Source organism: Lissotriton helveticus, chromosome 8, assembly GCF_964261635.1.
Source record: "Lissotriton helveticus chromosome 8, aLisHel1.1, whole genome shotgun sequence".
NCBI classification, from domain to species: Eukaryota; Metazoa; Chordata; class Amphibia; order Caudata; family Salamandridae; genus Lissotriton; species Lissotriton helveticus.
In genome coordinates this window covers 1,532,332,952-1,532,346,871 of record NC_136069.1, presented here as the reverse complement: position 1 = coordinate 1,532,346,871, position 13,920 = coordinate 1,532,332,952, and the positions used below count along the sequence as shown (strand labels likewise).

At 46.6% G+C, this 13,920-nt stretch overlaps 1 protein-coding gene across 6 annotated transcripts in view; it reads left to right on the top strand.

Annotated features, from left to right (window-relative positions):
- The window catches only part of EMSY (EMSY transcriptional repressor, BRCA2 interacting), a 377,116-nt gene that overhangs the window by 342,613 nt on the left and 20,583 nt on the right, over positions 1-13,920 (top strand). For 5 of the 6 annotated variants that reach the window (XM_078658523.1, XM_078658521.1, XM_078658522.1 and 2 more), the window contains one exon: positions 10,643-11,218. The exons of the other annotated variant lie outside the window; for it this stretch is intronic. In XM_078658523.1, coding sequence (XP_078514649.1) covers positions 10,643-11,218 — 576 coding nt within the window. The remainder of the gene's footprint in view (positions 1-10,642; positions 11,219-13,920) is intronic. 6 annotated transcript variants of the gene reach the window in all.

The following is a 13,920-nucleotide window of genomic DNA, read 5'->3' as shown; positions in this document are numbered from 1 at the left end:
TACAAGTTTTACCAGGTAAACGCGAACAAATACTTGTTTGTTTAAAGTCGTCACGAATGCAACCGGAACAAGCTTCACTGTCCCAGGGCAGTGTTTGACTGAATCTTTTCACGGTAAGATTAAGAAACCACAGGTCGTAGACCCTTTACAGCGAGAACGTGTCACCATTGGTTTAATGTTGACGCGCCGAATTATGGAACTTTTTTAGTTGACGTTCGTATCACCTCACGCGTTTGTTTTGACTTTGTCGTATTTAGTGGCACCAACAACTTTATTGCACCCTCGTTATAGGCTCAATGAGTGACTTTCACTTACATTCACTTTAATTTCCGTCTTAGACCAGTTTTATTCATGTTTTTCACAAACATGCTCCAGTATGTTTCACGATCATGGTAGCCGATTCGAACAGTATTATATTTCACCAACACTTTGACACCGCTGTGAAGACTCGAACACAGGGCGTTTTCTAAAACGTTGTTTTAGCATTTCACTCACGTAATAACTGCACGCCAATAGGGCTTCTTTCCTGATTACCCACCGCTTTTATTTGATCCCACCTCACGTCACCCACACTGTTTTTGTGCTAAGTTGTGGTCGCATAGATAGACCTGATACACATTCCTACAACCCTCTTTTCAATTTCAGATTGAATTTACCTCCCCTGATGAAGGGCTCAGTCCCGAAATGTATAGGGATGGGACATACAGTATCAACATGTATGATTGAAATACAACCTGACGAACAAGATTGATTTCATGTAAAAATTTGAATGCGATAATGGTGAAGCAACAATTAAGGATAACGCATCGAATGTTAAACAATGATCTTGATAAAAAAACACACATAAAGGCTTGTGTTTTTTATTTTTATGAAGACATAAAAAGTACAGAGAAACTGGGAAGAGCACGTTCTATAAGGCTTGCTGGCTGGGCACAGTGTTATTGAGTTAACAGTGTACTTCTTGGGATAATATTAAACTTCTACATCTCATACTTTTAAATACCATGCAACCTTCCCTAGGGACGACTAGAGGGAGCACAAGCATTTTACCTTCGGTTAGCAAGGGTACAGCGCAGAGTCCTACGGCCAACAAAAACAGTCAAGGCAATATGTGGGGGAATACAATGCAAAAGATGGTCATTTCTAACACTTTTCTCTAAAGATCTTTTACAATAGTCAACATTTTGAACAGATGCAGCACCAAGGCTGGGACAGCACAAGACCTGGTGGTCATGTGCATGCTTTACCTTTTTAAAGAGGTCGGCACCTGTGTGCCTGTCTAGAACTTATTTACTGAGGCTGCGGCAGGGCTGCTCCAAATATCAGCGACCTTGGTAATGGCTACTTCTTAAAACTTTGAAAACCAGCAGTTCTCTGAGTTATGTAGCAGGACTTTCAGGACACTGGCTTAGAATATTACCTAAGTGAGAATTGTGTCAGAGCTTATGATTGACTCACTCACCCACCTTTCTCTTAGTGAGCTAAGCACCCACTCCAGCTATTTGTCTGTAACCTACATGTCAACCATGCTTTATGTATACATGTTCTGTGTGTGATGAAAGTTTGTACTTGTCTGCCCTGCTGGTTTTGGATCTGTTCGGCAGGGCACTTGCTGCCTGCTGTGAAATAGAGAAGCGTGCTTTCCTACTGCCATGCAGTCCCTATTCTATGAGGAAGAATCTCTTGCGTTGCTGCTGCCTTACCTGTCCTTTGAACGAGTGAAGTTTGTTCTGTTCTGCCCAAAGGGTACCTGTTCTAAAAAGAATGGACAAACTCATTGCTGTTGACACATCTTGTGAATAAAAAGAAAGGATATATTGAAAGTGCTTGATCTTCCTGTTTTAATCTTCTGGAATGGAGATGCCAGTAAAAAACATTTTTGCCCACCCACTAAATTGTATTACAGGTCTAGCAGTTTAACAAAGGGTCATTATAAATATTAACCTCACCCATACTAGGGAGCCCATATGTAGGTGACAGTACCTCCAGCTAACAGTAGTACTCGTAGATGCTTCCCAGTGCTAATTGTGGAACTGATAAAGCATACCATACTAGATAAGTGTTCATCATCCTGTATCTGTACATGAATATTTGGTAATTCCATAAGAGGCTTTGGATGTTTATTTCAGGGGTTTTGTACGTTTTGTATTTTGTATGTCTAATTACAGAGAGTGTACTACAGTCCCTTAACTCCCCTCACTCCCTCTTTGGTGTTTTAGCTACCTGTGTTGTACCTGTCCTGTATGTGTGAGAGAATCCAGAGTCATGAAAAATGGAGCTTTAGTGTGTAATTAGCCATTTTCGTTTATAGGGGGATTGGAGGATTTTGCTTTTAGCTGGCAAAGATTGGTTGCTATGTGTGGAGTATTTGGATGGTACAAAGACAGGAGCAGTGTAGTGTGTGATACAAACCCAAGCCAGTGGCGTGTTGGGCTTCAGCTTAGTTATGCTAGAGGGTGGGAGCAATGCAAAAACTGAGAGCGTTGATGCAATCTTGTAGGACAGGGGCGTAAGAATAATGTTGGAAAGGGTATGTTCGAGGCATGTGGGCTGCTGAATTCATATCTGTGCATAGATCGCCGCCTAGTGTTGGGTCCGGATGATTGCATATTGTTGTCCTGGAAGAGTTTTCGAAGTATCACGAGATAGGTGGCTCCTCCCTTGGACTACAGTGCGAATGGGCATCCTCTCCATCCTCAGATTGTTTTTTTCCGCCATTGGGTTCGAATGCACTTTCCAGCACTCCCAAGTTCGGAATCGAAATAAACTTTTCAAAAAGGCCTTCGGATTCGTCGGTATTGTTTTCGTCTATACCGAAAAGCTTTCTTCTTAATTTACTTGTACTCCGGTCGTCGAATCGGGCCGTTAGGCCTTCTCGACGCCACGTGGACCGACGGTCAATGGAACGAAGTCCATTCAAATATTGCCCGCAGTGCAACTCAAAGTTCCCGCATACAGATAAGCATCGTGTGTGCAACAAATGTTTATCACCAGATCATAATGAAGATAATTGCCTAGCTTGTGCCCAGTTCCGGTCCAAAAAGACGATCCGGATTCGGCGGGCGGCAAGGCAAGAAATGCAGAGGTCGGCACCGGAGCCCGAGAATATCTTCGCCGATGAGGAAGAACTAGTTGACGCCAAAGACTCAGATCAAGAGGAAGATCAATACTCCGAGCACGACTCTGAATATTATATCGAAGAGGAAGAACAAATGGTCGAGGAATACGACCAAGACATCATAGCTGTCGAAGACGACTCCGATGACAACGGGGGGCGAACTGTGAGTACAACGCCCCACACTACACCAATATCAGAGACTCAGGTTGAGGCATCGCCAACAGGCCTTAGCCAAGATCTAAATACTGGTTCTATAGCCCCGCAATACCACCCGGCTAAGAATTTACAAAAAGAGCCTTCTGAGACACTTAATCCAAAGCCGGTTTAATCGAAACCGGAAGTCATCGACACGACAGTCTTCGGACCGAACGTCGTCGAACCGAAGGTGATAAACACAAGGGGCGCCAAGCCGAAGGCCAGCATTCCATATAAACCTTCGAAGCCAAAGGCTGTTGACTCGAACAAATCCAGTTCGACAGCCGAAAAGGGACAAAAGGTTGTCTACGAAGGCAAAAGGGCTACGGCCAAGGCGGTCGTCGAAGCGAAACCAAAAGTAGACCAACCGAGAGCGGTCGAACCAAAGCAGCAGGCTCCGAGGACACCTCTACAGCCGAACAAGTCATGACACCCAACAAAAGTTATCGAACCGACAACACTAATCGGTCCGAAAAAAGTGGTGCAACCTGTAAAAGACGTCGCACTGACAAAACCTGTCGGACAGACACTAAAGCCTCAAAAGCAGATACAGGCACCAAAAACGGTTGACCCGACTAAAGGCATCGAACCGAAAAAGGTCAAACCTAAAAATACGGCGCCAAAGCAAAAGACTTTGGAAGAGGAGATCATCCATCCAGACCCCTCTACAGAAGATCAGTCCAAACTATATATTGACCCAAATACTGGGAAAGTGACTGTTTATACAAGGAAGAAAAAACCAGTGCCTGCTGAAGACTTTTCTAAAATACCACTCAAAAAGAAAAGAGACTGTGCAACCTCTCCTATTCTTTTCCAACCTATCTCTCCAGCTATGCCTACTACTCCATATGCACCATACTTACCTGCACGCTCTGACTACAACCCAGATGTAGATCAGGACGCAGATGTGGATTTTGGATAGCCACAAAACCCATATGTAGACCCCAACTCACAGCCATGGGGGGATGACCCAGACACTGATGGGGTTCAACCCATTACAAACACTAATGTATACCCAGCTAAGCCATTACCTACAGACGACACAGTGGCTTTCAACTCATTAATAGACAGAGCAGCACTCTACCATAATGTAGATATGCATTCAGATGCTATAGAGGAATATTTTCTGTTTGATACGCTTGCAACATCAGAAAAAAGTGTCAAAACACTTCCAATGTTAAAAGGGGTCCTCAAGCACGCAAATGACATATTCAAAGACACAGCTAGGGCACGTGTCATCAACCCTAGAATTGAGAAAAAGTATAGGGCTGCACCAGTAGACCCTACTTACATCCGGGGACAACTGCCTTTATACTCATTGGTGGTATCCAATGCACGAAAGCGTGCTAATTCCCAAACTACTGGAGAGGCTCCTCCTCCTGATAAGGAGTCCAAGATTTTAGAAGCATCAGGCAAGAGAGTAGCTGCTCAAGCAGCAAACTCATAGAGAATAGCCAATACTCAAGCTTTGCTGGCTAGATATGACAGAGCGCACTATGACAGTTTAGAAGGACTTCTCCAACACTTACCTGAGCCTTTCAAGGAGCAGGCAGATGAACTTATACAGGAGGGAAAGCTCATCACCAATGCCTCCATTAAGTGTGCTCTAGACGCGGCAGATACAGCTGCCAGATCTATCAACACAAGCGTACTGCTTAGGAGACACGCATGGCTTCGCATAAAAATGAATTCCAGGCCACAATTCTTCACCAGCCAATAAACCCAGATTTTTTATTTGGTCCAGCAGTTGACTCAATTCTGGACAAAATGAAAAAGGGCACAGAGACTGCAAAGTCAATGGGAGCTCTTCAGTCCCAACAACGCAGAGGCTCCTTTCGTCGCTCCAACTATAGAGGAGGAGCGCGAGGTAACACATCACAGCAATCCTCCACATACAAGACTAATACACAATCCACATACAATAAAAACACAAACCGGGGCGGATACCGCGGAAATAATAACAAGGGCAGAGGTCGTGGAGGCAATGCAAATAGATCCTCCACTAACACCAAACAGTGACTTCTTGGCACTACCCCAGACCATACAACACCGGTCGGGGGAAGACTGCAACAGTTCCTACCAGTCTGGCTAAACATCACTACAGACAAGTGGGTCAGGCAAATTATCCAACATGGCTATTGCCTAGAACTCACGTCAACACCACTCAACATACCACCCTTACACCGTCCAATGTCAAAGGAACATATCACGTTATTGCAGCAAGTGGTCATCAGTATGCTGCAAAAAGGGGCCATAGAACCAGTCCCCTTCAAACATCAAGGAACAGGAGTATACTCACTATACTTCCTCATTCCCAAAAAGGACGGTTCTCTCAGACCAATATTGGACCTCAGGCCCCTCAACCAGTACATTTTATCAGAGCATTTTCACATGCTCACTCTCCAACAAGTCTTACCACTGCTGCGGCAGGGAGACTTCCTAGCAACTCTAGACCTCAAAGACGCATACTTTCATATACCAATACACCCTGCTCACAGAAAGTATCTCAGGTTTACTATTCAAGGGCAACACTACCAGTTCAAAGTCCTACCATTCGGTGTAACAACAGGTCCACGGGTGTTCACCAAATGCCTAGCAACAGTGGCCGCACATCTCAGAAGACAACACATTCATGTGTACCCATATTCGGACGATTGGCTAATACAGGCGCCATCGGCCCAGCAATGTGCCAGCCACACGTCAAAGACCATTCATCTCCTGCACAGTCTAGTCTTCTCGCTGAACTACCCAAAGTCACACCTGCAACCCTCCCACGTCCAACAGTACCTGGGAGCGACAGTAAATACACTAGCAGCAAAGGCATATCCAAACGCAGCACGGATCAACGGAATGCAAACGTTAATCCAAAGGTTCAAACCACAACACTCATTGCCAGCTCGAGTGTTTATGCAGCCAATAGGCATGATGGCCTCGTGCATATTCATAGTCCCTCATGCCAGACTACACATGCGTCCGCTACAGGAGTGCCTAGCACGGCAATGGAACCAGGCTCAGGGACAATTAAAAGACCTAGTGTTGGTGACCAGTCGGGCATACGACTCTCTGCATTGGTGGAATCCACAAAACCTTTGCAAAGGACGACTGTTCCAGGAGCCTGTCCCACAAATAGTGATGACAGCGGACGCATCCCTGCTAGGCTCGGGAGCCCATGTTCTGCATTACACAGTCCAGGGTCTATGGACAATACAACAAAAGAAGATGCACATCAATCTATTAGAGTTGATGGCGGTTTTTCTAGCACTAAGAGCGTTCAAAAACACTTATGCAACAAGACTGTGTTGATCCGGACGGACAACATGACCGCTATGTATTATATTCAAAAACAGGGAGGAACACATTCCCCACAGCTATCGCATCTAGCTCAAAGTGTGTGGAAATGGGCCATTCAAAGGAACATGTTCCTCACGGCGGAACACCTCCCAGGCAAAGACAATCAAATAGCCGACCTGCTCAGCAGGTACAGTCAACAAATGCACGAATGGGAGATTCACTCCAATGTGCTCCAACCATTCTTCCGGCAGTGGGGACAACCGGAGATAGATCTGTTTGCCACACGCGAAAACGCAAAATGCCAATACTTTGCCGCCAGGTTCCCACATCCACAGTCGCAGGGCAATGCGATATGGATGAACTGGTCAGGCAAATTTGCGTACGCTTTTCCCCCAGCTCCATTAATACCGCTAGTGGCACGCAAAATGCGCCAACACTCGCTGACGCTAATCCTAGTTGCTCCCACATGGGCGAGGCAACCATGGTACACAACGTTCCTAGAACTGTCAGTGGTGCCTCATCAAAGACTGCGACTCACACCCAGTCTTTTAACTCAGAGCCATGGAGAAATCCAACACCCAGATCCGCAACAGATGAACCTGGCGATCTGGCTCCTGAAATCCTAGAGTTTGGATACCTGAACTTGCCTCCAGACTGCATGAATATTATCAAAGAGGCAAGAAAACCCACTACCAGGGCATGTTATGCAGCAAAGTGGAAACGTTTCGTCATCTACTGCCGTAACAACGATATAAACCCATTAGATGCTTCTACACAGAACATCATTTGATATCTCTTGCACCTACAACGTTGCAATTTAGCCTACTCATCCATCAGGATACATTTAGCTGCGCTAGCAGCATATCTTCAAAACAGGCAACACCTTTCACTGTTTAAAGTACCAGCAATGAAAGCATTTATGGAAGGACTTAAACGAGTAATTCCTCCAACACACCCACCTTCACCAGTCTGGAATCTAAACATCGTTTTAACCAAACTTATGGGACCACCTTTTGAGCCATTACACTCATGCGAAATACAGTTTCTTACTTGGAAGGTGGCTTTCCTTATTGCCATTACTTCACTTAGGAGAGTTAGTGAGCTGCAAGCCCTAACTATTCAAGAGCCATTCATTCAAGTACATGCAAATAGAGTTGTTCTCAGAACAAACCCTAAATTCATGCCAAAAGTGGTATCCCATTTTCATATAAATCAAACAATAGAACTGCAGGTGTTCTTTCAAAATCCACAGACAGTAGTTGAAAGGGCCTTGCATACTCTAGATGTCAAAAGAGCTCTGCTATACTATATAGATAGAACTAAGGCATTTCAAAAGACAAAACAGTTGTTTGTTGCTTTCTCACCGCAACACAAAGGTAACCCTATTTTAAAATCAGGCATAGCCAGATGGATCGTTAAGTGCATTCAGATATGTTATTTAAAAGCAAAACGCACCTTAGCAGTTCCCCCTAAGGCGCATTCTACACGCAAGCTAGGGGCATCCATGGCTTTCCTAGGAAATATTCCTTTACACGAAATTTGTAGAGCAGCCACATGGTCAACCATACATACTTTTACCAAACACTATTGTGTAGATGTACATTCCAAACAGCAAGCAGCTGTAGGTCAGGCTGTTCTCAAAACTCTTTTTCAGACTGCTGCAGCTGGCACAGGCAACCACCGCTAAGGGAGATACTGCTATACATTCTATGCACAGATATGAATTCAGCAGCCCACATGCCTCAAACGGAATATGCTACTTACCAGTATGCATCTGTTCTTGGCATGTAGGGCTGCTGACATTCATATCGCCCACCCACCTCCCCGGTGCCTGTCACAGCTGTAGCATTCTCTCTTTGCATGGACATCTCTTACTGTACTATACTCCATCTCTGCCACAATGGCGAAAAACAATCTGAGGATGGAGAGGATGCCCATGCGCAGTGTAGTCCAAGGGAGGAGCCACCTATCTCGTGATACTTTGAAAACTCTTCCAGGACAACAATATGCAATCATCCGGACCCAACACTAGGCGGCGATCTATGCACAGATATGAATGTCAGCAGCCCTACATGCCAAGAACAGATGCATACTGGTAAGTAGCATATCCCTTATATCAGTTGGGCTTAACTCTTTTTAGAACCGGGTTCATTTCTTGCACTCTGGCATGTCGCTATAGCTGCACTGTTGGGAGGACCAAGGGTGTTGGTGATTAATATTCGATTACCATCATGAGGCATTTAATGAAGTGGTGTGCTTAAGAATTGCCGGAGGGATGTGGCAAAACAGAGCTCTAGTCTGATAGTACCCGGTGCTTGTAGCAAGTCCAGAGATTTCTTCAAAAAGATTGTAGGCTCTTAAAGAGCAGGGTTTTCAGGCATAGTTCGCCCTTGTTGGTCACAACATGGGATTCTTGAGGGGGGGGCTTCAGTGTAACTGGGGTTGTTTTTTATAATATCTTTTAATTGATGAAATCAGTTAAAACATTGCAATACACCACTATTTTGTATCATACAGTTATATATCAAAACAACACCACAGAATACTTTTCTCCTTATCCTTCCATCCCAGTACAGTGCAGATTCACTGTTACCCTCCAGGATCTCTATTTATTTGTTGTCTCCATTAACTAAGGGATGTAGAGCTTGCGCCCCAGGGGTGGTACATGGGAAACCCCTGTATTCATTCCATCTAATCCATACCCTTCCCCATTTTCGTGGGTAACCTCTGCTTTCATATACTGTTTTCAGCTACCATACACCAATCCATGTCCCTCTTCCACTCATGGAGGGATGGTATAGCTTTGCCCCCCCAGTGACATGCTATGTTATGTTTTGCAATCATCACGCCTAGAGTTACCCAGTGCTGATCTCCTCTCCCCATGTCCGTAGCCACCCATACATTTAGCAGACGCCACTTTGCGATAGCGGCAGCGCCACACCATGTATCCCACTCATCGCTTACCAATGTGGTGCAAGAGATGTAAGCTCTATGTGTTACTGGGATTGTTGATTGTGGAGGTGGATGGCGTTGTACTTTAGGCACTCGGTGCAGGCTGAATCAGTATGGTGCAATGTGAAATGAAAGCATTCTGGGTCCCTCATCTTGCACCTCTTCAGCAGAAGCCAAGTTTCCATGTAGAAGATGTTACTGCAATCCACTCAGCTGCAGCACGACCTGAATAATGTGAAAGTCCTTTCTCAAAGATGAATCTCTAGATTTTTACATGAAACTAGGTGTGGTGAATGATCTGCTTGTGATGCATTTTGCTATTGAGTACAAAGTAGAAAATACATTCGGTTTTTACCGGGTTGAGCTTTATATGAGAAAGCCACACCAACAAATAATTTGTGGGATGTCTTCTGAGTCACTTGGTTATAAAGTTGTGTATGGAATTTTACATTGGTGCATTGTAATGTTCAGATTCCCATTTCAATCCTAGAGCATCCACCGCAGGTGCTCAACAGCATTCACTTTACGTTTCTGCCATTCTAGCCAGAAATTCATTCTGTGTACATAAATTAAGTCACTTTTGGTCTAAATCCTAAAAAAGGCATGACAGCCTTTAATGTAATTTTTCTAGCTATGACGTGTTCTGTCTATATTATTTTGCTATGAGAGTTTTTTCTAAAATTTTCTGTGGTATTTTTTTAAACCCTCAGTAAGGAGATATGTTAAGTACTCTTCACTTTAGAGAACTAGCATGAGGCCTATGTAGAAGTATTAATAGCCCCTCATCTCGTGTTTTTTTTAATTGTTGGTAGGAAGAATGTAGCTGGTAAATATGACCAACAAAATGATGGAAGTTCCTCACTCTTTCTCCATTTCTTTCATTCCCCGTACAAAACCAAACCTGTTTTATGGTCGACTTTGTTAAAACAAGTAAATGCGTAATGTGTTGAGAAACACTACAGCGTACGTCCAGGCTTCTTTTCAAAGTGTATTGTATTTTGGCATAGACAATATGCTAACAATCCACATGAAGTAGTATGAGAAACATAAGTCCATCTGTAACAATACATAATGTTTGCTTTTCAGGTGCAGCAGCCTGTTATATCCCAGGGATCATCTGTTACAAAAATAACATTTGAGGGGCATCAGCCCCCTACAGTATCAAAGGCGGCTGTTGTGGACTGCATGCCAAAGCTGGCACCATCGGTTACAACAATATTCCCTGCACCTTCACCTGATAAACCTTCTGTTTCGGATATCCTCAAGATGTCCATGATGGAAGCTGAAATTGACACAAATGTGGACACCATGACTGTAGAGGGCAAGGGAGTACCTGCTAAAAAACTACCCAGCGAAGTAGAGTTGCCCTTACCGCCAACCCCCTTGCCCTTACCGCCAACCCCATTACCCTTGCCACCTACCCCATTGCCAAGGGTAGCCATGGCTGGAATACAGACTACACCTGTCCTGCCTCAACTCAAATGCAAGACTTTTGCAAGCCCCTCAGTTGTATCTGTTTCCTCGTCTTCTCCTCTTCCACCTCCACCCCCGCTCACAAGGAAAATAGAGGTTCAGCCAGTTCCTGCAGCTAGCCAGTTTATACATATTCAGAATATCGCCCAGAAGAAAGCCGAAGAGATGCCAACTGAAATTATCATTCAGGTAAGGAAAGATGCTGAACTTCAATGAGTGTGGGTTTATTTTCTCTGAATCAATACATTTATAGAGCGCGCTACTCACCCGAGAGGGTCTCAAGGCGCTGAAGGGAGGGGGGGGGGGTGTTGCTACTGCTTGAATAGCCAGGTCTTGAGGTGTTTTCTGAAGGTGAGATGGTCCTGGGTCAGTCGTCGGTGTGCGGGGAGGGAATTCCATGTTTTGTCTGCCAGGTAGGAGAAGGATCTTCCTCCGGTGGTGGTTCTGCGAATTCGTGGGACGGTGGCGAGGGCGAGGCTGGTGGAGCGGAGCTGGCGGGTGGGGATGTAGAACGAGAGGCGGTTGTTGAGGTATTCGGGACCCTTGTCGTGTAGCGCTGTGTGTGCGTGGGTGAGGAGCCTGAACGTGATCCTCTTGTAGACGGGGAGCCAATGCAGGTTTCTCAGGTGGGCGGATATGTGGCGTGGCGAGGGATGTCGAGAATGAGTTGTGCGGAGGCGTTCTGTATGCGTTGAAGTCGTGCCTGAAGTTTGGCTGTGGTTCCTGCGTATAGGGCGTTTCCGTAGTCCAGTCGGCTGGTGACGAGGGCCTGGGTGACGGTTTTTCTGGTTTCGGTGGGGATCCATCGCAAGATTTTTCGGAGCATGCGCAGGGTGTTGAAGCAAGATGACGAGACGGCGTTGACTTGCTTGGTCATCGTGAGGGAGGAGTCCAGGATGAATCCCAGGTTGCGTGCGTGGTCCGTGGGTGTTGGCGCGTAGCCCAGTGCTGTGGGCCACCAGGAGTCATCCCAGGAGGATGTGGATTGTCCGAGGATGAGGACCTCCGTTTTGTCTGAGTTCAGCTTCAGGCGACTGAGCTTCATCCATTCTGCGACGTCTTTCATTCCTTCATGGAGGTTGGTTTTGGCGGTGTCTGGGTCTTTGGTGAGGGAGAGTATCAGTTGGGTGTCGTCGGTGTAGGAGATGATGTTGATGTTGTTTGTGTGCGATGGCGGCGAGGGGGCTCATGTAGATATTGAAGAGGGTAGGGCTGAGCGAGGAGCCTTGGGGTACTCCGCAGATGATCTCGGTGGCCGCTGAGCGGAAGGGAGGGAGGCGGACTCTCTGGGTTCTGTCGGAGAGGAACGAGGTGATCCAGTCCAGGGCCTTTCCTTGGATCCCAGTGTTGAGGAGGCGGGTTGTTAGGGTGCGGTGGCATACGGTGTCAAAGGCTGCCGAGAGGTCCAGGAGGATGAGGGTGTTTGTTTCTCCATTGTCCATCAGGGTCCTGATGTCGTCGGTGGCTGCGATGAGGGCGGTCTCGGTGCTGTGGTTGGCTCGAAATCCAGACTGGGACGGGTCGAGCGAGTTGTTTGCCTCGAGGAAAACGGTCAGCTGTTTATTGACGGTCTTCTCGATGACTTTAGCCGGAAAGGGAAGGAGAGAGATGGGGCGGAAGTTCTTGAGGTCTTTGGGGTCCGCTGTGGGTTTCTTCAGAAGGGCGTTGATTTCTGCGTGCTTCCAGCTCTCAGGGAAGGTGGCTGACGTGAAGGAGTTGTTTATGACGTTCCAGAGATGGGGTGCAATGATGATGTTGGCTTTGTTGAAGATATGATGGGGGCAAGGGTCAGAGGGGGAGCCAGAGTGGATGGTGTTCATGACGTGGGTGGTATCTTCCGTGCTGATGGGGGGTCCAGGCGCTGAGGGTGTTGGTGGGGGTCGATGCTTCGGTGGCTAGAGTCGGAGTCTGGGGTCCGAAGCTGTCGTGTATATCTGCGATCTTGCGGTGGAAGAACGTGGCGAGGGAGTTGCAGAGGTCTTGTGATCGGGTGATGTCGTTGTTGCTGGCGCTGGGGTTGGAGAGCTCTTTGACGATGCTGAAGAGCTCTTTGCTGTTGTGGGTGTTGTTGTCTAGCCGCTCTTTGAACGATGCCCTTTTGGTGGTGCGGATCAGCTGGTGGTGTTCGCGCGTGGCGTTCTTGAGGGCTGTCAGGTTTTCTGTTGTCCGTTCGTGGCGCCAGGTTTTTTCGAGGGTTCGGCAGGATTTCTTTAGTCTTTGAGGGTGTATGTGAACCATGAGGTTTTCCTGTTGCCGGTCTTGCCCGGGGGGGTTCTTCAGTGGAGTGAGGTCGTTGGCGCAGTTGGTGATCCACTGTGCGAGGTTGTGGGCTGCGTCGTTGGTGTCAGCGGTGTCGGCTGGCGGGTTCTGGCTTAGTGATGAGAGGAGCTGGTCTGTGGTGTTTTTGCTCCAGCATCTACGGGGGATTTGTTGCGTGCGGTGGTGTGATGTATTCTTTTTGAAGGTGAAGTGGATGCATCTGTGGTCGGTCCAGTGGAGTGGCTGAAGGAGACGTGGTTGCTGGCGGAGAAGATGGGGTCGAGTGTGTGGCCAGCGAGGTGGGTGGGGGTGTTCACCAGTTGTTTGAGTCCGAGGTTGTCAAGAAGGGTGGTGGTGGTGGTGTTGTTGTCGTTGTTTTTCTCCAGGTGGAAGTTCAGGTTCCCTAGGAGGATGTATTCAGGTGAGGCCAGGGCGTGTGGGCTGATGAAGTCGGCGATGGTTTCGCTGAATTGTGTGCGCGGGCCCGGGGTTCTGTAGAGGAGCGTGAATAGTACTAAGAGCATTCCGAGGCATCAGAGCAAGATTAGGGTTGAAACCTTAAAAAGGTTTTGAGAAATAACGGAAAAGACTGAATGGGGAAAGAAACTGTAATAGATGTTCATAACATAGAT